This window comes from Haemaphysalis longicornis, unplaced genomic scaffold, assembly GCF_048455015.1.
Source record: "Haemaphysalis longicornis isolate Haplotype H1 unplaced genomic scaffold, Haemaphysalis longicornis Haplotype H1 scaffold_3, whole genome shotgun sequence".
Lineage (NCBI taxonomy): Eukaryota > Metazoa > Arthropoda > Arachnida > Ixodida > Ixodidae > Haemaphysalis > Haemaphysalis longicornis.
In genome coordinates this window covers 212,550,448-212,574,970 of record NW_027526335.1, presented here as the reverse complement: position 1 = coordinate 212,574,970, position 24,523 = coordinate 212,550,448, and the positions used below count along the sequence as shown (strand labels likewise).

General features: G+C 47.6%; 1 protein-coding gene across 1 annotated transcript in view; it reads right to left on the bottom strand.

Moving 5' to 3' along the window:
- The window catches only part of LOC144173686 (putative glutamate receptor), a 40,637-nt gene that overhangs the window by 5,238 nt on the left and 10,876 nt on the right, over window positions 1-24,523 (bottom strand). Inside the window, exons 4-6 of the mRNA XM_077702008.1 lie at window positions 21,659-21,820; window positions 20,272-20,425; window positions 14,082-14,299 (exon numbers count right to left, since the gene is read on the bottom strand). Of these exons, the coding sequence (XP_077558134.1) occupies window positions 14,082-14,299; window positions 20,272-20,425; window positions 21,659-21,820 (534 nt within the window). The remainder of the gene's footprint in view (window positions 1-14,081; window positions 14,300-20,271; window positions 20,426-21,658; window positions 21,821-24,523) is intronic.

The window sequence follows — 24,523 nt, the reverse complement described above, 5'->3', positions numbered from 1 at the left end:
CAGGCAGGCCTTGCTTGCAAGTACCTGTCGCGTCCCCTTGTTGGGCCCCGGGGTGGGCGGATGCACCACGGCCGAATAGAATTTATTAATTCATGGCTTCTCCAAAACCCCCCTCCAAACACGATCGGTCCCTGAAAAGGGGCCGCACCGAAGTTTCCTTCCCACCACTCCCTGCAATCGCGGCCCCTAAACCGGACAACTACCCCCGCTTCCTAATAATCGAATCAACAGAAAAAGAAAACCCCATCACTTACAAATCTGTATTTCTGATCTCGAAATTCCTTGAAAACATTGTGGGCAAATCTTATAAGGCTAAAAAACAAAGAACTGGTGAACTCCTAGTAGAACTTAATAATCAGCAACAGGCAACAAGTCTTCTCAACCAAACCTGCATGGCCGATCTAGATGTCAGGATCACACCACACCGCAGCCTCAACAGCTCGCAGGGTGTGATCTCTGAGACGGATCTCCTAAACGAGACAGACATCGACCTTCTCGAGGGCCTCAAAGATCAAGGATCACCATCCGGAGAGACAACAAAGAAATAGCCACGAAGCACATCATCCTAACATTCGACCGATCCACACTTCCAGAACACATAAATGCAGGATTCATCCGTTGCCCAGTCCGTCCATACATTCCGAACCCGCGCCGCTGCTTCAAGTGCCAGCGGTTCGGTCACAGCACTAACGCTTGTAGCGGAAGACTAACCTGCGCCAAATGCGCCCAGAACGATCACCCCACTGATAATTGCAACACACAGGTCTTCACCTGTGCCAACTGCCAGGGACCCCACCCAGCATACTCCCGCACCTGCGAAAAATTCCAAGTAGAAAAGAAAATCGTAAACATAAAAGTAACCGAGAACATTTCCTTCCCGGAGGCGCGAAAGAGGGTCGCCTCTTTCCCCCTGGGGAGGTACGCAGACGCAGCTCGCCGGGGGGCGGAGCGGCGTTCTGCTTCGGCAGGGACACAGTACTGCGACGCAGACTGTGCCCGGCCCGAGCCCCCCGCTGAGTTGCTGTTGGCAGCTCAATCCGTCACCGTGCCGCAGGGGGAACCTTCAGCGGTTGCGGTGGCAACCAACACGGTTGGGAGTGGTGCCGCTCCTTCCGGTTCCACTCCTCTGGCCCCCAGTTCACCTGATGGCACGGAGGAAATGGACGCGGAGGGACCGGCAGGTGCTTCCACTTCCGCCCCACCGCCTGTGCCACCCTTGGCACCCCTGGCGGTCGTGGCCCCAGAAAAGGGCCCCCGAAAGGGTCCACAGTCCAAGGAGCCCGACAAGTCGGCAACTCCGAGGACATCTGAAGAGAAAATGGACGTCAATCCGTTCGTCGCTGCTGCGCAGCGGAAGGGACGGGATCGGACGTCACAATCCCAAGAAAGAAAGAAGCCGCCCAGAGTAATCGCCCCGAACGACACATAACCACACATTCCAGTCGCTCCTAACATAAAATAATGGGAAAAGAAAATTTAATACAATGGAACTGTAGAGGCCTGTTTAAGAACCTGGATGATGTATGCGAGTTACTGCACTCCAATCAGTCATGTGTCTCCAGGAAACACACTTGAATAAAAAACACACAAATTTCTTAAATAGTTACCTGGTGTTCCGAAAGGACAGAGACGGCTGCACATACTCTTCTGGTGGTGTGGCCATCGTTGCCCGCAAATCCTTGGCATGTCACACCATCCAGCTGAACACTGTCCTAGAGGCTGTTGCAATCCGAGTAATAAGTTTTAATAGGCTAATCACGGTGTGCTCCCTCTACATCCCACCAGACCATCACTTGTTGAGCTCCGAGTTCGAGGCTCTTGTGGATCAGTTACCTGAACCCTTCATTTTAATGGGTGACCTCAATGCACATAATCCTCTGTGGGGGTCTTCTAGAACAGATGCCCGAGATCGCCTCATCGAAAAGTTCTTAACATCATCGGGAGCATGCCTGTTTAACAAGCAACAGCCTACATACTATAATATAGCGCACAACACCTACTCACACTTTGACCTTGCTATTGGCTCTGCAGTACTCTTTCCATTTCTTGAATGGGGAGTGGACACAAACCCCTATGGTAGTGACCACTTCCCAACATCCTTAACATATATAGGGAAAGGGCCAAACAGTTCTCTTTCCCATAGTAGGTTCAACGAAGCTAGAGCGAACTGGAACACATTCACAGAAACATCTCAACTGCACTACACAGACATTAGACACCTACACGTAGAGGAGGCAACCGAGCTCGTCACGGCGCACATCCTCGACGCCGCCGAAAAGTCCATTCCCCAGTCCTCCGGAGCCGTGCGGCACCCAAGGAGGCCCTGGTGGAATGACGAATGTCGGCGGGCGCGAGAGGCCCAGAACAAAACTTGGGGTATCCTTCGCCGGTACCCCACATCAGAAAACATGATTTCTTTTAAACGGGCAAAGGCTTTCGGGAAGCGTGCGCGCCGTGAGGCAAAACGAGAGAGTTGGCGCGCTTTTCTTACATCAATAAACTCCTACACAGACACACGTAAAGTATGGACAAGGATACGTAAACTGAAAGGACAAAATACACATAGCCTGCCCCTGGTCAGCACAACCGGGGACACACTGGAAGACCAGGCTAATGCACTTGCACAACACTTCGAACACGTCTCCAGTTCATCACACTACACAGACACTTTCATGAAACACAAAACATCTGCCGAAAAGAACTCTCTACGTGACAAGAACAGATCAACTACGTCTTACAACTCTGAGTTCTCACTTTTTGAGCTGAGGGCCGCTCTCAACACTTGTAAGCCTTCAGCTCCAGGCGCAGACAACATCACATACACTATGATACAACACTTACACCGAGACACTTTAGAAACACTTCTACACCTATACAATAGAATATGGATTTCGGGGCGGTTACCTAGGTCTTGGAGGGAGGCCATAGTAGTGGCCTTCCTCAAGGAGGGGAAGGAGCCCACCTCCCCTGCAAGTTATCGTCCCATAGCCCTGACAAGCTGCCTCTGCAAGCTTCTCGAGAAGATGATAAACAAGAGACTTGTATATTTCCTGGAATACAACGGTCTTCTCGAGAGCTGCCAGGCAGGCGTCCGGGCAGGGCGATCCACAAATGATCAACTCGTTGGCTTAGAATTATATATAAAGGATGCATTCGTTCATAAGCAGTACTGCATTACACTGTTTTTTGATCTTGAAAAATTCTACGACACCGCTTGGCGCTACGGCATCGTCAGCGATCTGAAGTCGTTAGGTTTGTCGGGCAACTTGCTAAACACACTTGGCAGTTACATGTCCAAGCGAACCTTTTGTGTGAGAGTTGGGTCTGCACTCTCTAGGCGTGCCTCAAGGTGGAGTTTTGAGCTGCACATTGTTTATAGTGAAGATGAACTCGCTTGGAAAGGCATTGCCACCAACAATTTCCTGTTTTATGTATGTAGATGATGTTCAAATATCTTTTAAATCATGTAACATGTCTATCTGTGAACCGCAGATTCAGCTTGGTGCCAATAAACTAGCTAGCTGGGCAGACCGAAATGGGTTTAAACTTAATCCAGCTAAAAGCACCTGTGTTGTGTTTTCTAAATTGCGCGCGATCCGGCCTGATCCTGAGATCAAGCTGAACGGCCTATCAATTCCTGTTAAAAAGGAACACAAGTTTTTAGGAGTAGTGTTTGACAAAAAACTAACATTTATATCTCACATTAAACAACTTAAACATAAATGCCTAAAAACAATGAACATTTTAAAGGTCCTCTCACACCAAGCATACGGTGCAGACAAACAACTCCTGCTGCGTGTATTTACCAGTGTGATGCAGGTTGTTTTTACGATAAGGAGGTGTTAATCTGATCAGGCGGAGAAGGACGAGGCTGTTGGCTGCGGACAAGGACAACGTGTATTTACGGGACAAATCACTGAAAAAATAGATAAATGAGCATTAACATAATCAAGTCACGAGGGGTAATGTCCTACGCAACAAAGTTCGCGCCCCAAAATAGTTCGCGCTCACGTGTGGAAGTTGTTGACGTCTGTGAGCTGGGTAGGTGCACTTGGCTCGGTGCGCTGGTCAGTATGCTTGAGCGGTGTGCTGACGCGAGGCCCTAGTCGGTAGCGCTGCTGCTGGTCGATGAAAAGAGCTTCTTGCTTGAAGGATTTCAGAGCCTTTCTGACGCTGCTACTCGGTGGCTCGAAGAGACCTGGTGTAGCTCGGCGCGGAGATCTCCTGGGCGTTCACACCCAGCAGAGAGTCTCCAAGAGAAAGGCGCGGCTCGGGGCGGAGGTTCCCCGAACGTTAGCGTCCGGCAGGTCGCTCCCCGAACCTCGTTCTTCCTGCTTCTCCGGGGCACCACCGTCCTCTTCCTCCTCCTCCTTCCCTCTCCCGCCCTTCTTCCGCCTCCGCACACCTCGTCTTCCTCGATTCGACCTGCCGACCCCTGTCCGGTGAGCAGCGCCTCCTCACAACCAGCTTAATAGGTTCAAGATTGGACTACGGGAGTGTGGTGTATGGGTCAGCAACAAAAACCACATTGAAAATGCTAGACCCATTGCTGCACTTCGGGCTTCGACTCGCGTCAGGTGCGTTTCGCACTAGCCCGGGCCAGAGCATGTACGCTGAGTGTGATAAATGGTGCCTAGAACATCAGCGAATCTACATAGACTTATTATATGCTTTTAAAATTTCATCAATTAGTAACCATCCTTTTAAACCAGTATTTAACGATACTTCCTCATTGCAACTGTTTTTAAATCGTCCGTCTGTTTCTGTACCTTTCTCCCTTAGAGCGAGGGAGGAAGCTTCTGACTTTGACTTCTCGTTTTTAGACTTATACAATTCATCTTTTACGGACCTTTTACCACCGTGGCATCTCCACCCAGTTTCTTGTGATACATCTTTTACACAAATCCAGAAGAACCGGGTTCCACAAAGTGCGATTCTGCAGCACTTTTTGTCCCTACAGCAAAAGTATCAGTGTTTAGAATTTTATAGCGATGCCTCAAAGACTGCTTCCGCTGTGTGCTTAAGCGTCTCTAAGACTATGAATTTACTTAGTAGTATCTTCACGGCAGAGGCGTATGGCGTGCTCCTCATTCTGAATCACATCCTTCAACATAAAATACCCAAATCCATCGTTTACACAGATTCTTTGAGTGTTGTGCGCGCGCTATCACCTGGAAAGTCGTCTAAAAATTATGTGATCAATCTTCTTTTTAAGACCATTATGTCCGCGTACGCCTCAAATCTCGAAGTGATTGTGTGCTGGGTTCCGAGCCACTGTGGGATACGCGGAAATGAGCTGGCGGATGAAAGTGCCGCCGCTGCTGCACTGACGAACACAGTGGACATAACAACACTACCTTACACAGACCTCAAGCCACACATCAGACAACAACTTCGTAAAACATGACAAACACAGTGGAGCGAACTGACAGACAACAAACTACACCTAATAAAACCACACTTGGGACGATACACAACAGACACACACAACAGATTCAACGAAGTTACACTAGCCAGATTACGGATAGGCCACACACATGCTACGCACTCCCACCTGCTCACTGGATCCCCAAGACCTCTGTGTAGCAGGTGTGGAGAACACCTATCCGTAATCCACACCCTAATTCAATGTAACGCACTCACCACAACTCGACGCAAACACTTTCCACAACTATACAGACAACACATCCCACTCCACCCCTCACATTTTTTAGCCGACAATGCTACAATTCCTTTTAAGTATGTTTCGAAGTTTTTAAAAGAGATTAATTTTTTACAGCTCATTTCATACTGCACGTAATCACAACCTGGCCCTCTACACCAGCCATCTCATTTGTTTTTAAACAGCTTCTGCTTCACTTTAGTTTACAATTGTAATTTTAATTCTCATCGCTTTTATTAAATCACAATTGTTTCTGGCGCTCTTTGGCCTCGTCGGCCTTGCGCCATAAAAAGACAATCATCATCATCATACACTTGCTGCGGTATATTGGCACTGGCAATACACTCTCGACGATATCTTTGTACAGTTTCTTCCGACTCACCCCGCTTAAGTACTCTAAAGAAAAACGCACTGAAAGAAAACGGTATGACCACACCACCTCCTTAAAAAATCCACGTACAGTTCCCCTCATGTACTCAGAGCTCACAAAAAATTCAGGCAAAAGTCTTCCAAGTCGCAGCTGACAAACCGTCCTAAGAAACGCGTCTTCAACATCACAAAGCAACAGAAATCTCTGGACCACTTGCCTTAAAAATAAGTGCGATAAACCAAGTCCGCCTTCACGCACTTTCCGAAAGAGGTTCGTTCTGTTCGTTCTTTCCCATGATGAACTCCAGATAAACACGGCGAACACACGATGAAATTTCTGAATATTAGCCCTTGAACAATGCAAAACTTGCATTACATACCACAGCTTGATTATAAAAAACAAATTGCAAACTGTGGCTCTCGCAAACATTGATAAACCGCACCCTTTCCACTTCTCTGGCTTTTCTCGAAGTTCCTTGAGTTGCTTAGCCCAGTAAGGGTCACTGTCTTGATAACTATCTAGTGGCACCCCCAGGTGCTTAACAGGACTCGTGACCCGCTGGATGTTGGCGAAAACGCTTGGCGTGGACTGCCATTCGCCATGCCAAAAGCCTAAGCATTTAGACTAGTTTACTGCACTACCGCTAGCCAAGCAAAAGTGTTTCACGGTCTGTACTACCTCGAGAATGCTTTCTTTAGTAGTGCAGAATACTGCAATGTCATCCGCGTACGCTAGTAGTCGAACTTCCGTCATTTGCAACCGACAACATTGAATGTTTTTGCTTTTAATGACACTTAGGCAAAACGTCTGAATATATATGCAGAAAAGGAATAGGGATATCGGGCATCCTTTCCTCAGCGATCGCTGCACCTGAACTCTTTTTCCAACTGCCTTACTAACTATAAGACGGGTTGTGCATTTACTGTACGCCATACGCACTCCATTGTCTGTATGTCTGTTTGTCTGTCTGTCTGTCTGTGACCCGATTCAGCCACCCGGCCAAAGTAAAACAAGGCCTGCGCACTAATCGTATATAGTCACAGCTAAATCTGCCCTGCCAAGTCCGGTGTAATGTTCATACTTGTCAACATTGTTCAACAAGGACAAGACATTACGAAATATAGGACAACAAAATAATACACAAGTGATATTTGCAGTGTTCTTTTATAAAAAAATCATAGATGCTTGATTTTTACGAAATGAAGTACTACATCCACTTCAGAAAAAAAATCACTCCGGCGTCGCCTTTGTCGCCCGCGCCACTATAGCTTCTGTCGGCATTTTAAGAAATAGAGCGGCAAGTTACGAACGCTTCCAGTAGATAGTTTCCACGTTCTGCTTGGAACGCACGTGGACTAGGGAAACGCGGTACTATAAGCATTGAAGTACGGCGCCTCAATTCACGCGCGTCTCCGCCGTACGGCAGCGTTGGCAACGAGGCACCCGGCCTTGAGGAGTGGAACGCGGTAAATTTAAATTTCTTTGAGCAAAAGTTTAGCGAGTTTACCTTGAGAGGAGCGCGACGGAAGAGGAACAGCATGAGAGATGAGCGGGAAAGCGAAGGCAGGCATTCACTTAGCAAATGCCGACAAAGACTATCATCTTTTGCCGACATTTGCAACGAAAGGAGCAGATACGCGGCCAATTTTTTGTCCTCCCCTTCATCTTCCGCTTTCCTGGCTGCTAGGGTTACCCTTGTGTGGCCAACAACTCTGAGTCCCGCCATATTTAGTTATAGTCGTGGTGTATACGCCTCGAGCGTGGCCTGTGAGGGCGCCACTGAAATCCCCCTAGCGGCCCGTTTCGAAAGCAGCCGCGGGAGTCCGCGTCCCGCTCCCCACTGTCGCCTCTGGTTTTGCAGCACGTTCACGACCGAGATTTACCGTTTGCAGGGGTTGAAAATCCATGTTTATGTGGAGCAGTCACTCTGTTCGCAAATGGGGTGTGTTTACGAGAGTGTAAATGTTTCTGACGCGACCTTAGTGTGGTACATTCGGCCTGCATAGGCGTCAGGTGTGTTTCGCAGGGCAGCGTCGCGAAACCGGCGTATGATGAAACCGATTGTAGTTACACAGCCCTGAATGTACTAGCAGTGTCTCCGTAACCACCGGTTCCTCAGATGTTCACGCTACGGCTATACACTACAGTTTTGTGCGCTTTTTTTAAATGCAGAGCATTTTAGTAACTCACGATGTCACCCGCGTTGGCGTCCGTAGTCCGCGTCCGCATCGCTCCCCCTACACTATATAAATACTTGCCAGCGCCAGGTTTCGATCCCACGACTCTGCGGGCGGAACGCAAGGTGCACGGTGCTCTACCAACTGAGCCACAAAGCCGACACAGAACGGAAGGTTACGAACGTGCCTTATATCCTTGACTCATTCAACCGTCGGCCAGAGGTGCGCCCTCTCCCCCGCGTCCTCCCCGCCTTCTCTCCGCTCGCAACGCCCTCTCTCGCCGCGTTCGGTTCGGGCGCACAACAGGTGGGGACGTGCGCAACACCCTCTCTCGCCGCGTTAGGTTCGCGCGCAAGAACAGGTGGGGCGCTCGCATCGCGCTCTCTCGCCGCGGTCGGTTCGCGCTTAAACCACATATGTCGTTCGCGCGCGCTGCGGTAGCTAACATCTGTGGCGTGATCGTGACGTCAGCATCACGCGTTCGCGTGGTGGCGATTTCGGCGCTATAACACTCTCTCGCGAGGGGCATTGGATTGGATTCGATTGGATTGGCTTGGATTGGCTTGGATTTGGATTGGATTTGATTAAAGTGGATTGTGTTGGATTGTCTTGCGTCATAGCCGCGCCACGTTGCGTCATAGCCGCGGCAGGGGGTTCACGGCACGTTTCACCATCGACTTCATCGACAATGTCTACGCTGGAAGACAACAATTACAACAACAACAACCAATACGTAATCCATACGACTTGCAGGCGCGCCCCCCCCCCCCCGCAGAAATGATCTGCATTTGATCGTGCCCCTCGCGAGGGGGATGTTTCTTTTTTACATAATCAGCGGAGCGCTCATACCCGACAGCACGCCAGGTACGCCTGCCAACATTATACCTAAGATATTGATCACCACCATTTACAAGCCAGTCTGCGTTAATCTTGGGAACATTCAACAAAAGTACGATGGTCAATGCATAATTATACTCGGGGATCAGCACACGACAGGGTCGTCTCGTCGTGATGTGGTCTAGACGTGGCTGCTAGACAAAAGCCCGACAAAGAAACAAAGACTGCCAACATGTGGTGGCACAATGGAATCATACAACAGTTAATTACACTCCAAGAACTAATAGACCTCTGTTGGTGGGTAAGCAGACCGGGCACAGGCCAGATGATCACATTACGAAAAGCTCGCACATCTTTCAGGTTCTTCTGTAGAAGCACTTTGAAGTTTTCTGCACAAAATTTGGTTACTGGGAAAACTGCCGGAAGCTTGGAAAAAGCATTTGCTGTAGCATCCTTAAAACTCGGAATGCCGCCAAGCTCTTCAAGTCGTTATAGACCCACAGCCCATGCCAGCTGTCTAGAAAAGCGTATGAACTTGTCGGGAACACCAAATTAAGCTTTGTTTTCCAATCCATAGAACTACTGGATGTTCACCAGTGCGGTTTCAAAAAAGCGTTCTCAACAATGCACCATTTTGTCCACCTCGAAAATACCGTACGAGAAGCGCTCATACACAAACAGCACTGCCTTGCAGTATTCTTCAACCTAGAGACAGCTTACGACACCACATGAAGGTTTGAAATTATGGGTGATCTAGTGAAATTAGGCATCCGCGGAAGAATGCCGAATTGCCTGAACGACTTCATCGCAAACCGTTCATGTAAAGTGCGTCTAGATTCAGCCCTCTCGAGGATATTTGTACCGGAGAATGGGGTGACTCAGGTCTATATTCTAAGCAGAACACTCTTCGTCGTAAAAACGAACTCCATATCAGAAATAATTCCACAGTCTATTATGTATTCGGTCTATGTTGATCTTTAAATCGCTTGCACGTCTCCAATGTAGCGATATGTGCGAGACAAGTGCCGTTGGCTGTAAACAGACTAACAACATGGGCAGACAGAAATGGTTTCAGGTTTTCGCCACACAAAACAGTGGCTATTTTCTCTCTCAAACAAGGCTTACACACCGACCCCACCCTACACCTAATGGAAATAAATTTACCCATACAGAACGAACACAAATTTCTCAGCGTAACATTTTTCAGGAAACTCACTTTCCTGCCTCACATCAATATCCTGAAAAAGAAAGCATCGCGAGTTCGTAACATAGAGGTTCCCAGAGGGTTTGCCTTTTACAAATTCACCGCTTGGTTGTGCGCTACTGCATGGGCTATGGTTGCATTCAGTGTAGCTCAGCGAGGCAGTGCTCCTTGAAAGGACTGTACCTAGCACACAATTCAGGTTTGCGTCTCGTGTTTGGGGAGTACAGGACATACCCGCAAACAGTATTTACATTGAATGCGATGAACCCCTTCTTGCAGACAGAGGAACCATGCTGCCATTCTCATACATCTTCAATTCGGTCACTGTCAATACATCTGTGTTATCCCATAGTTACAAAATGCCCGTACAGGACATTGTTTATTAGCAAATATCAAGCCTCTCCGTTTTGAAGAAAAACATTTGAAGAAAAACTATGCTTGACATCTGCCTGAATTTGCCCAGACATGACCGGCTACCACCTTCGTATACTATTCCTTCTATATGCTACTTTGCATTAACACTTTCAAAAAATGAAGTGGCCCTAAACGCAAATGTGAAAACGAAAAGGCTTTTTACCCCGACGATTCCACAACATATCACTCTGTTGCGGCTGCAGTAGCGCAATGGAATTGGGAAAAGGTGATCAGGCTACGTCAGTGCGCCTCGGTTTACACAGCGCAATGTTACGCTATTGCGGTGACAGTAGAAAGATTAATTTTAAAAATTTCAAAGACAGCTTTATCTACACAGACTGTCCAGCGCTATCACAGCACTGCGTTCGAACAATGCGGCCCAGCGCATAGTAGGAGACATAATGCCCAATGTAGACAACAGCCAAAAAGCTCAAAGATACAAAATTAAACACTGCTGGGTTGCTAGCCATGTAGCAAAAAATTGAAATAAGAAAGCCGATGCAGTGCCGGACGGGCTAGTACCGCAACCATAAAGCAAGTACGAAGTCCTTACATTGATTGCATGATATTTAGACGCAGTAAACAAAACAGATTGCTAAATGGCAGTCCTCGTGGGATAATTGAAACTAACAGCAAATTTCACATGGCTAAACTCACTAGTATACCATAACGGGAATCGACTGATTGATTATGAGGTTTAACACGCGAACGTTACAGAAGTGATGAGGTAGGCCGTAGTTGAGGGCTCCGGATTAATTTTGACCACACACGGGCGTTTTCACTTTTCGCCTCCGTCAGAAAAGCGGTAGCCGCGGCAGGGAATCGATCTCGCGTCCTTGAGCTCAGCAGTAGAACGCCTTAGCCACTTACACGACGGCTAGAGTGGGGATCAAGCAGACCCGAAGAAAGCCTCACAGAACTAATTTTATGCTGCCCCCGTATAGACCATACACATCTGACCCATAACGTTCTGCCGATAAAACAAGGTAAACCGAGATGTGAAGAACGTGATTAAGAGCTGACAGTAAACCACATCTTACTCTCATGTGCGAAGATCCAGATCGTGAGAACAAACACAATAGGCTGTTCTACAACGAACACATTTGCATTTCACCCCACTCTACTCCTAAGAGAACATTTACTGGTTAATATTTCCACCGTTTTTAGTTTTCTAAAAGACGGAACACTCGTAATCAAGCTATAACGCGTTAAAGCAATGAGTCATTATGCGCAAAAAAAACCCTATGTGGCGCATGATAGCCTTTGTTGCTTATGTACCATGAAGCCCAACACAACACAACACTCCTGGGACAATTTGGTTTTAAGTGAAATCGAAGGATACAAATAATACCTAAAAAAGAGCGAATAACGTGGTTAAAAAATAGTACATGAAACTACTGACGCCCTGCACCTTGAATAAAAAGGACAAAACCTTGATGACTGGTCAAACACTGCTGTTCGAAATGGCAAGTTATTTTTCACATTATAATGCAAGCAGCAGCTTGAGCTTGTTGTGAATGAATAACCGAAGTTCTACAGCCGTTCCAGTGACTCACCCTCTGAGGTTGTGCACAACGAATTCGAGTACGCGGATTAAACTTTTACGATAGCCGCGAAAATAAACAAAAACATCAGTTTACGAAGATTTTGGGGGCATGGTATAGACCCCAGGGTGGTTTTAATTCTCTCGTAGCCGTCTACTACAGTCCGCGACGCAGAAGGCTGCAGCTTTGGGCGCGACTGACTCCCATTTCAACGCCGGTAGTAGTTGCAAGCCCAGGGTACTGCTGTGCGTTTCCGTGGTGCCTCCAGTTTACATGTGTACACCATTTCATTGGCATCATCATTCAGCTGGCGTTACAAGCCAGTTTCTTCTCTGCGCCGCGTCCATTTCTTGTACGACGAAAATATAGTATATAAGCGTCACTGTTTGGAAAATCAATGCTTGACGCGAATATATCTATTCTTTGTAACAAGCTGTCTTTACGAGTTGCTCAAAGTGTTTTCATTTAGTGTGGTTAAATAACTACTGTGGAAATTTCTGGGCTGTGGTAAGGGCGCCGCCACCGATACAATAGGCCGCGTAAAAGCTCGTTCATTCGAACTGCAAGGAGAAGTTATCTCAGTTCTAATTAGGGAAAGTTTGAGCTAATGAAAATGAAGTATAACGACAAGTACACTGCATGTGAACAATTTTATTTTTATAAATTGCCCATGATTGCACTCTGCCTTTTGTTTTTAAAGACGATAGCCAACTCTTTTTGCTATAACGAGCGAATGTAGCGGCAGCCCTCCTCTCCGCCTTGGAAACTACACAAAATACGGCCGGCAGTTTATGCGGCATCACTTCTTTCTTTGTATTTTAATATTTTTTTTAAACGAAAAGTGGAGCAGAGCCCTAAGACTTGATGCCTGACTTTTGTGCGATGGAACAGGTGCTTCGCCCTCTTCGTCCTCGTCGTCGCTGGGCGAAAGGTTCTGCGCTTCTGGCCTGAGAGATAGATAGGATAAGCTATTTATTTTTCTCTGAACACTACAAAAGATGTGTCCTTATCCGTCAATCTGTCACACACCACTGCAATCACGTCCACATTGACGTAGTACGCAACGAATACTACTCCAATAGCGTGCACTGCGGGGGTTTCAGGTTTCAGTTTGTTTTTTCAGGTTTCACCTTCTATCCTTTCTTTCCTCCGTTTCTGGCACGGTGATGTCTGTGTGTAAGGAGCGGGTGCATTTATCTGGCTGTTTGTCAGGCGCCACACTTCCGGTGCGGTGGCGTGCAGTTTGATTTACCCTTAGCGGACCTGACTTACGTCACTCACGTTCTAATAAACGGCTATTGTATAAGAACGCTACTATGGAGGCTTAGCGGTACCAAATCGTCCAGTTATAATTGTCCAGAACATCAAATTATTGGCGTCAGAATTAACGAGCTTTCACTGTGTCGGCGTGCCGTCACTATTCAGTGCCCGCAATAAAGTACACTATATTGGGTGACATCCGGGCAGTGCGTTTACGGGCTACATAAGACGGCCCACCGGTTTTGCTACGACCTTGCTTAGCTTCGTCTTCTCCTCAATTTGTCTTCTCAATTGTCGCGTCCGGTAGTGCGCTGCCCTAATAACAGTAGAAGGTAACGACGGAAGTTGTGAGGACGGGTGTGTTTAAGCGGATGGGCGTGTGACCCGCCAAGATGAACACGGAGATGTTTAGAAACAGTCCGCTGACAGTCGCCTCAAAAGCTGGTGGGAACAATAAAATGGACGTATTTTCGCGCGTGGGATCTCCAAACGTTTGCCATTTACTGCCCGTCGGATGGGCCGACAGCATTACTACCTGTATCGGCGGAGTCATGGGCTCTAGTTTATTTTACTGCAGGGTACCAAACTATAAACGTATCTGTGTAGTACTCACTGCTACCATGGCCACGTACGACGTCCCGAGCCACATGTGGGGCACGGTCTGCGGCCTGCGCACGAGGTGACGAGCGCTCTCGATTTTCTCCACTTCAGACTTGATCATGAGACAGGCCCGCATGTGGCCGCAGAAAGCGTTCATCAGGACCACCACTGCCAGCCACCAAACGGCGCTCAGGAGACGTGGGCCCGCTCGCTTCGGCACACGCGCTGACGCTGTGAAATGCCAAGGGAGAAAAGGAAATGGTTAGGCAGTTAGGTGATAATGTTGTGTCGGACAGACTGCTGGTCTGTACACAGCACTCCGAGGTGAACTACTTCGGGAAGCTGTAGACAGCTCGACTGTCCTGGCCGCTTTTCATATGCCCTTCGCTTCTTCTTTAGGGAAGTATAATTGGTGCGATGGTGGTAGAAGTTAAAAGGCAACTGTAGGCCCCTTGAAGGCATTGGGATGCTGAGCCCAAGGACGCGGGTCAAATGCCCACCGCGGGGGTCGTCTTTCAGATCGAGGGGAAAAAGCCCGTGTGTGGAGGTTTAGGCGCACGTTAAACATCCCCGGGTGGTCAAAATTAATCCGGAGCCTCCCCTCAAGATTTTGCCTTATAATTCAGGTGTAGCTTCGATGCTTTAAATTAAATGCCACAATTTCAGGGTCCTCTTGTTGAAATTTTTGCTCGAGCAATTCTCCCATTTTTTGGCGATCTCTCGCGTTTTGTCTCCATGTTATACTCAATATTAGTCTTATAGGGTTTTTTAACAGGCGATTTGGTCCTTTAAAATCCACACACAGAGCTTTGAAAGTGCTCGAAGAGCATTGACTTTTTATCATATAAACCAGCATGAGTGCTGGGCACTGCCGACTTGAGATAAGAGTGTATGAGCTTTGCGCATTAAATGGTATGGCTAAATCAGTGATACCCGGTCCCTCCATCGTATAATCGGCTTTCTGACTAACCTGCAGGACTTTTCTTTATACAAAATACGAGGCGGGTTTATTCTTAAGACAAAAAACCAGCCACATTTTGAACACCGAAGTCTATAGGCAACCTTGGGTTATCTTGAAAAAATGCTTCGTCGTTATCATCACTTTCTGTGTTCGTGATGCGGCTGCAGATAGCTCTTGTGTGGTACATAACTACTTTTGGTGGGTGCTTGGCGCTGGCTTACCTCGCTGGTTCCAATGCTAACTCCGCTGCCAATTGGATTCCTTACAATTGCCCTTGAGGGGTGCGTATGATAACACGGAGTGTGGCGTCATGTCCTCTTTCAAGCGGCGGCAGAGGTTTGCGACAGAAACTGCAACTCCGCTGTCGACAACGCCATGAACGGCAATAACAATAACGTTTGCCGGAGGAGCAGGTTTCCGGCAGAGCGATGGAGATGCAGTTCTTGCTTCCGACACTGCAGCGCCTAGTTTTTCACTTCCGGAGTAACCGGACGATGACACATGGTGGTCACAGAACGGTGCCGTGGATAGTGTTCTAGAACTTGTGGAATTGCTGTTACTTGTGAAATTGCTGTTGTTGGTTTCAAATCAGCTGTTGTTTGGATTGTAGTTTATGTCGGAATTGCTCAACTTGCTGCCGAAGAGCGATGTCTTATTCACCGGCCATAGCGATGTGATAATTTCGGTTTCCGGGTCACCAGATGGCGTAAACATGGGTTTGTTTCTTTCACTCCAAGCGACGTGTAGCAATTGTTCCTCTCCATCCGCGGAATGCTCGCCTTGCGTGGCTACGCGCTTAAAGGGGCACTGAAGTGATTTCTCAACATTGCGCGATTACTGGCGGAACTTGTAATCTGAAGACTCCAGGCCATCTTTCGACCACTTCGCTGCGTTTACACGACTTTTGACAGTAGGAAAATCAATTAGAAAATTCTGTACTCCTCCCACATCCTCCTTGCCGATTTCCTATGACGTTTCGTATGACGTCCGAACAAGATGGTTTGGCTTGACTGCGCTACTGCACTGTTCGCGGACCCTCCCACGGAGTCAGTCGGCCCAGCGTTCAGCAGTCATCGCAATTCTTTTTCTCAGTTGAAACTAAGCCACGACACGTTTGTGCACGGAAGAATGTGCCTTTTGTTTGCTAGTTTGTAGACTGTATCAAGCTCCAAGTCCAAGTCACTGCACACAAGCTCACATGCGACGCTTCGCTGACTGGTACGCTAGCAGAAAAATCTAAGGCCACTTGAAGGCGGAGAAGAGTCAGCGAAGCTAATACAGGTACTAAGAAATTAATATCAAGCGAAAAGTTTATGCATGCAGCCGCTAGACACGAGGTATAGGGGAAATTCGGGGGACGCTTACTGCACTAGCTCTATTCAAGAAATAGGCATCTAAACTGCTTGAAATACTATAACTAAATAAAAATGTAAAATGGCTGTACGTCATATGCTGCATATTTCCGCCCGTCGCGGCGCTGGCTTACGGCCGAGCTAGCTCGAGCTCTAGGTGCGTTGTTTTGCAATTCGCAAGTTCCAATGCCCGATAGCGCCTGTTTTTTTTTATTTCTTTGTGTTTGGGCAATGTTTTAAACTGAATTCATCATTTTTCTGCTGTAACGTTCACTGCTCCATATGCGAGTATGCAAAACGCGTGCAGACCGACACGGACGCGCTGTGCGAGTTCTTGTTGGCGTAGTGTTGCCATAAACGCCGACTGCTTGTGGGCACAGTCCCGAAACAGCCGACACTTGGTCTGGTGCGAACACGCCTCTTATTATATAGGCACTAGCCAGGCCCACTCCAAAGGTGTGGGAAAAGCGCTTCTGAGCGTCTCCTTTGACGCGGAGGGCGTTCATCCATACCGTTACGCCTCGGCTAGTGATTGCTACGATTCCAAGTCGTGCTGGTAGGCTTATCTCACGCATTTCACAGTCGACAACATGGCAGAAACGCCGTATGCTGATTACTGAGATATCGAGAATGCCCAGCTAACAATAATATCGGATACCAAGCATGTTCAAGTACGTAGTAGCTGTCTTCGTCATTACACATTGATTACATCTGCAAAAAAGCAATAAAAAAGTTAGGTTACCTCCGCCGTACACTAAAAACACTCCTGAGGACACTAAATAACGTTATATAAGACCCTCATGCGAGGAATTCTCGAATATGCCTCTCCAGTTTGGAGCCCTTACAAGAAAAGTGAAATTAACCAAATTGAGGGGATTTAGAAGAAAGCTGTACGATTCATTTGCCACCGCTACGACCGTGATTTCCGCCGTCCTCAACACTGTGTTCTTTGAATTTGACACCACTCTCTGAGCGCAGGCGCATTGAGGCTCTGAAATTTCTTCACTGCATCGTAAATGGCTCCCGTCGCCTTTCACATGATTCCCTTACAACGTTTTCCGAACCACGCACCACTAGAAGCCAGTCCAAGGTAAACCTGACCCCCTACTTCGCCCGCACCGACACTTTCAAATAGTTTTTTTCCACGTGTTGTAGAGCAATGGAACTTACTTGCTGACTCCACCCGCACTCTTTCTTTGTCTGCATTTCTATCCGCTGTTCTTTGTACGCACCACTATATTCATGCCGTCACTATTTGTGTTCATTATAGTGTGTATTTGGAGTGTTCGTCATTTTTCCTTTTGTGTGGCTTTGTTCAACGGTTTCAATGTACGTTGTACGGGTGATGTATGCTTTGTATTCCCCACTCCTGCGATAGCCCCATGGGGCTGCAGTATGTAGAAATAAATAAATAAAATAAAATGCTTCACAAAATCGAAACCGAAACTGGTTTGAATTCTAATATTGTACATCGCCCAATCACGTAGCACATTGTTTTGACGTCACTGCTTTTGGTGAGGCCGCCGCTGACCGCGGATGGTAGTTGTTCATCTTTTGGGCTTTACAAAATAAATACCGGCTTATCGACCGGACAAACGATGAAAAACGTGTTTATTTGGGCCAGTCTACACAGTGCAAGCAAAAACATGAGCTTGACAAATTTAACATTTTAGAGGAGGGGTCAGTACTGGGAATCTGGCGCCCGCTCACCAACTCTGCATGCGTACCATTGAAAGGATATTGCTTTTTGTACGAACTTGCTGCGGAGTGGGGCCTGGGTCGTCGTGATGGTTGCAACTACCCCCGTTACACGAGTAGAAGGGAAAGAAAGCGTCAAGAAGGCTTTGGTGACTGGCGAGCAAAGACAGCCGAGAAATGCGCAAAGCTTCACAAGGGGGCAGATTGCAGAACCGATCGAGGCACGCAGAACTGCGTTCAGCTTAAGAAGTAGGTTCGCCCTCGCGTCGCCCTTTTGGCAGAGCATCGGAACGAAATGCTTTTCGTTCCGGCGTCTGTTTGTTTCGTAAGTCAAAGTTTCGTTGCGATTCGTCTCCCGAACGAAAAGAGTAATGGTTTGTGTCGGTTCATAACCGTTCGTGCGTGCGCGGAAGAAAACTTAAAATTTTAAATTTGTCTGAAAAACATTGACAAATATTTAATTAAGGTAAAACATTAGGCAATGTTATAAACTTTTTTTGAAGATGCCCGTCAAATAGCTCAGCTGCACACAGAAGATTCGGAGGATACCTAAGCCTCCCTTGTCGTATACCACTTGATGGCGCAGCTGCAAATGGTGCCCGGAGGTTTCAACCTGGTCCCCAGAAACTGCATCTTTCTCTATGACCATGCATGCCAGGAGTCCTCAAACTAGTTCCCAGGTTTTATTGAGATGCTGTTGTATACATTAAGAATCCCTGAGCGCTATTTGTATTGGGGCGCCCCATTGGGGTTAAGTATTTAGGTGCGAACACGAGCATCCACAAAACCAGCGTGCGGCACGCCTACATTTAATTCTTGAATAATCCGCCTTGCTGTGGGACCCGAGTGCTAAAACGTCTCAATAAATTTCAGGCAATTCAAAATCCTTCTGTACGCTTTGTTACTAACTCGTGTAGTTATGATAATTATCGTTAAAATATTAAAGCGTTTTGTCTTGTGGGCACTCTAAAACTCCGGCGCACATTTTCTCAGTGTTTAATGTAGAAGACATTGTACGAGAGGTGGTAGCAACGGATAAACATCAGTACCTTCAGCCCCCCACGTATACATCCAGGCGCTGAGTAAAACGGCAAATAATTGGCAAATATTAATGGCGCACTTTCGAATTCCAAGTGTCTTATTCTAAAAATACACGAATGGTTTCCCGGTGCTGTTCTTTCCGCCCGCTACGAAATGTTTTCAAATGGACTTCTCAAGCGTTTGCGTACCGGTAACGTGAGTTGTAGTGGTTTCCATTGAGAGTGTGGCTGTAATCTGCTGTTTTCGCTGCTAATTGCGTACGCTGCTTTCTTCTTTTTTGGTATGTCGTGTTTCAAAATATTCGTGTAAATTTATTAAACACTCACCCACAACAATGCCGTAGTGGGAATGTAAAGATTTGAATGCGTAAATGAACACACAAATAAATAAATAAGGCCACTACGTCTGCACCACGGCAAGATGCGCGCAGTGATCGCGATGTCAGCTAAGCACAGACCATTGAGACAGACAGAGCGAGTATGGAAGCAGGCAGCAAGCCTTTAGAAGAAGGGATGGCGCCAGCAAGATGAAAAGCAATGTTATACCAACGAACCGATGGCAATCTCTCACCTTGCTGCACGGAAGTTGGAATGAACACTCAAACCGAAAAACTTTACGATATTTTTTTCCGGTTTCGCTCCTGAACCAAATAATAAATAACGTGTCGTTATTGTTTTCGCTCCGGCTAAAAATATCATTTTTTGTCGTTTTTCCGTTGCGGTTTCCGTGTCGTTCCAATACCCTGTTTTTCGGTAAAGGATGAGGAGAAGTTCTGCCAGACCGAGTGCACGAGACACGAGTGCACGAGACCGAGTGCGCGAGACACGAAGTAGCTCATTACGATGTCGTTTTTTTCTGCGTTTCTTTATTACTGACTAGCACGTGGCTGAGGTGAGTTTGGCTTCTGGGAATCATTTGCAAAATCCAATTCGTTAGAATTCCGTCATCAAAGCTAGAGCTATATGCCTTTTCCTTCACGAACATCCCCCCAATTTGTCCACGCGCCTAAAATCAGAAACGCTGTCGTGCCATTATTTGACTAGGTGGAAAAATCAAGCTGTTTCTTGTAGATGAACAAAATCCGCATTTAGGTGCTACCCAGCATGGGCTCCTCCCACATAACGCGGACGTGAAAGGGACCGAAACGTTACCTTCCAAGAAGAGGTTCTCCACGTACATCCACAGGGCGTCCCCGATGTTTTGCACGAATGAGGATCGGTACCCCGCCGTCGCAGCATGCAGTGACGTGAACAACGCCGTCACGACGCCTACTGTTACGAGGGCAAAGCTGAGAAACATCCACACCTGCGGTGGGTATAAGCAAAAAAGTATAGGATGGATTTTTTGGGAGTTGCGACTTCGCGGTGACAGACCCGAGTATGGTTCTTCCCAGTAGTTTGAAATTTGTTCTCCTTGAAGCGTGCGAACAGCCATATAAATTAATTGAAATTTTTATACTCAAGAACCTACATCATTTAAAAGAAGTGGTAAAATGTGATTACGTTCAAATTATATTATAGGCGCGAGATAAGTACGTCGTCATCTTTAACTAGCCGCAGAAGCATAATTAGGATTTTGCAACTAATCATAGTGAATGAAAACGTTGTACCTCATTACGGATCGAGGATGACAAAAAGTGGGGAAATCAGGCACGAAGTACTCCCGAAATGCAATTTAAATCACAGGGTAGACATGTGGCGATGTTACAAACAAAAATTTCAAAGAAAACGTTTCTATTAACACTTAGTGATGATTGGGTAGGTAAAACGGTACGTTATCACGGTTATATTATTGCACGACCTTTTATGACTTCAAAAGGTGAATCGTAAATTACTTTAAGGAAGTAAGTCGAACGCTTACTCAAATTTAACCACATTGACTGTCATACAAAGCGCACAGTACTGAACCGGTGTGTGCCGCTATATTTAAGTCAAACAAGTCCAAGGAAAATAAGTAGGGTATAGCAAGATACATTTCCGCCCAGATTGCTGAAAAGGAAAAAAATCGCTGCCACAATTTAGAAGTATTTAGTCTCTTTCGTACAGCAATCTAATTAGATGAAAAAAAACAAGAAGAATCAGGTTAGTGAAGATAAGGTGACACCCTTTCCCTATCAAGCCAGATTGGCAGGCGCGGCATACCACAGAAGGAGTACACGGTAGCTGCGTTTGAAACATCTGAAGTGGGCGCGGAAACCCGCTGCTACTAAATAAAACTAATCTCAAGAAATTGTTCGTGATAGCATGCATAAAATTGGCTTATCTTCTGACGACAATATTTTATCCTCACATGATCAGTGGTATTGTTACAGTGTTTGAATTTTATTTCCACGGGCGACGTTCTTTCTGTGCGTGGAATCCCCGAATTCGGTTTCCGAAATTCTCTACCCAGATATCCAAATTCAACATCGTGTTTTCGAATATGAGCATCTAGCTTTCGACTCTAGCGACTTAGTTTTGCAAATGCCCTATGCACTTTTTCAAAATTTAGTTTCGAAACTTTCCGAAACAAGCTCCCCTATAGGTTCTCGACACTCACCATCCAGTCGAAGGCCAGTATGTACCCGAAGACGCTTGTCTCCTGCGATGCGGTGCGACCAGCCAGAATTCGCAACTCGTCGACGTACAGCACGGTGGACGGTAGAGCGATCTCCAGCCGTTCGCTGGCTGGGAAAAAGGGACCCATGGCCAGGTCGCTTTCCTGCAGTGCACCACGCAAAGCACGCAGTTGAAACCCGAACGTGGAAACAGATACGCTCTGTAACGGTGTACTGTTGTTCCGATTTGGGCGTTTGCATGGTGATATGGTAACTATATCATTAGATACAAGCAACAAAAAAAAACAGCACTAGAATTCATTTTTTTTGCGATCCCGTCCAAATTAAGGGGGCTATGAAGAAAAAATACCACCTTGTTAAATTTGAGAGAGCTAGCCTTTCTTAACTCAGCTCTATTCCAACCACGAAAGACGTTTTTAAAACGCAAATTCAAAAACCCAGTACATATTGAAGAACGTTCAGATGCTGTGCACTACAAGGAGGGAATTTGGGCAGGAGCGGTGCAGCACAGGCCAGGGGCAGAATTCCGAGTTGTGTCCGCTTCACAAATGTTCATACGGGTCCATTTGAATAGTGACGTAGTTGCTCTTGCAAGTCCTCTGGCCAATGACATACACAGAAACAGAAGCTCACCTTGCTTGTGCTGTGCCACATTCGTGTCGTCTGATTTCGGCCTATCAGGACTCGCCGAGTATGGCCACATTTAAACGGATATGAAACGGTGAACGCCAAGGATACGCCCATAATTAAAACAGAGTTATAAGTGTGTTAACCGCCCGTTAGCGGCACAGGGATGCGATCAAACGTACCTACTGACCCCACTACAATCGCAACAAAGAACTTGTTATTGTCTTCGCAGCCTCTTAAACTACATAACGGGCAATATCCATGAGTGTTATTGAGAAATCTCACAAGTGCGGGACGTCTGCTAGTCTGCAAAAGTTTTTTAAGGCAATAGTCTTTGCTGGGCTACTCGGTGGTATGAACGTTTATTGTCCCTAGATGGGTGAGAGAGTAGGAAGATGGTGCTCGATGACCATGACGGGATCATTCCCAGCGATTCGCGACTCTCGTACGGGTTGCCATGGCTTGCCGCAACACGAATGGCCCGAGTCATAAGGCCACACTAATTCTCGAGGCCCGCACTGAAGGGCCTCCCACTGCCTTGGTGGTGATTCCTGGGTTTCTGGGAGAGAGAGAGAGAAATCACTTTATTTCCAAGCAAGTTGGCTAGGAACGCGTGGTGGCTGCCGGCCGAAGGCTGGCGGCGACGGTGGCAGCTCGGTCAACCAGAAGTAGCTGCACCCCCGGTTGCGAGCTGCCCAGCGCGTCCTCCCACTGCTCGACGCTGGAGATGGGGGGGAGTGGGTTAAGAGGGCAGGCCCACATGGCGTGGGTTAGAGTGTCCAGGGAGTCACATAGGGGACAGTTGGGTGAAGGGAACTCAGAGGGATAGATCTTGTGGAGGAGGGACCGACTGGCGAGGGAGTTTGTCTGAAGGAGTCGCCATAGGCGCTCCTGATCGTTGGTGAGGGATGTGTGGGCAGGGGGATAGCGGCGGCGGGAGAGGCGGTAATGCTCCGTGACCTCTTGGTACGAGAGCAGTCGATCGCGGGCCGACCGAGCACCATGGTAGGGAGCAGGAGCGAGCCCAGCACGGCTGGTGAGTTCTCGTGCTGCTTTGTGGGCCGCCTCGTTGCCTCCCACTCCAGTGTGGGCCGGAGTCCAGACGATGTCGACTGGTTGATGAGGGGGATTTTGGAGGATAATTTTGAGTGCCGTAGCCGAAATGCTACCGCGAATGAAGTTTTGAACGGCCGTCTTCGAATCAGTGATTATAATGTGTGGTTGCGGCCTAGTGATAAGGGCCAGGGCTATTGCCGCCTCTTCCGCCGTTGCGGGGTAAGGTGTCCGTACGGTAAGGGAGGTGACTGGGGGAGAGTTGGGGTGAGTGACCACTGCGAGAGCAAATCCTTCCGCGTGTCGGTACTCCGCGGCGTCTACATACATGGTGGTGGGGGAGATGGGGTATTTATCTGAAAGGGCACGGGCGCGCTGGCACCTGCGCTCCGCGTGATGCACTGGGTGCATGTTGCGCGGCAGTGGACGTATGCAGAGGCAGTCTCGGATGTCTCGAGGCAACGAAGCTTCGTTCTCCACCGCTGCCGGGATGCCAATTCGTAAGCGGTGAAGAATGTGCCGCCCTGTGTAAGTGGTAGAGAGGCGGCGTAACTGATTAATACGATGGGCCTCTAGTAGCTCGTGGGCAGTATTGTATACTCCCAACGAGGCGAGTCTGGCAGTGGACGAGTAGAGGGGGATTTGTAATGCTGCCTTGTATGCCTTTCGGATGAGGAAGTCAATTTTGTCTATGTCGGAGGTGGTAAGCTTAAGGTAGGGGAGAGAGTACGTGATCCGACTGATGATGAAAGCCTGAACTAGACGGATTCGTTCTCTCTCCTTGAGCCGGTGGTGACGGCTAGTGATTCGTCGAATAAGGCCAATTGTTTGATTTACTTGAGAGTTAAGTAGGGATAGGAATTTAGCGTTACCTCGATTGCGTTGTATAATTAGGCCTAGCACCTTAAGGGTTTGCACCTCTGGGATTATTCGGTTGCCGAGGGAAACTTGTATGTTCGGCGAATCACGACAAGACCGGGCAGGGAGAATGAGCAGGGCAGATTTTTCTGGAGAACAGGATAACCCAGCGAATTGCGCCTCTGTCTCCACGATATGGGCACCCTGTTGAAGGATGGTTTCTATCTGAGCGTCGCTACCTCCAGGTACCCACATCGTAATGTCGTCGGCATATAAACTGTATCGGAGGCCAGGTACCGAACCTAACT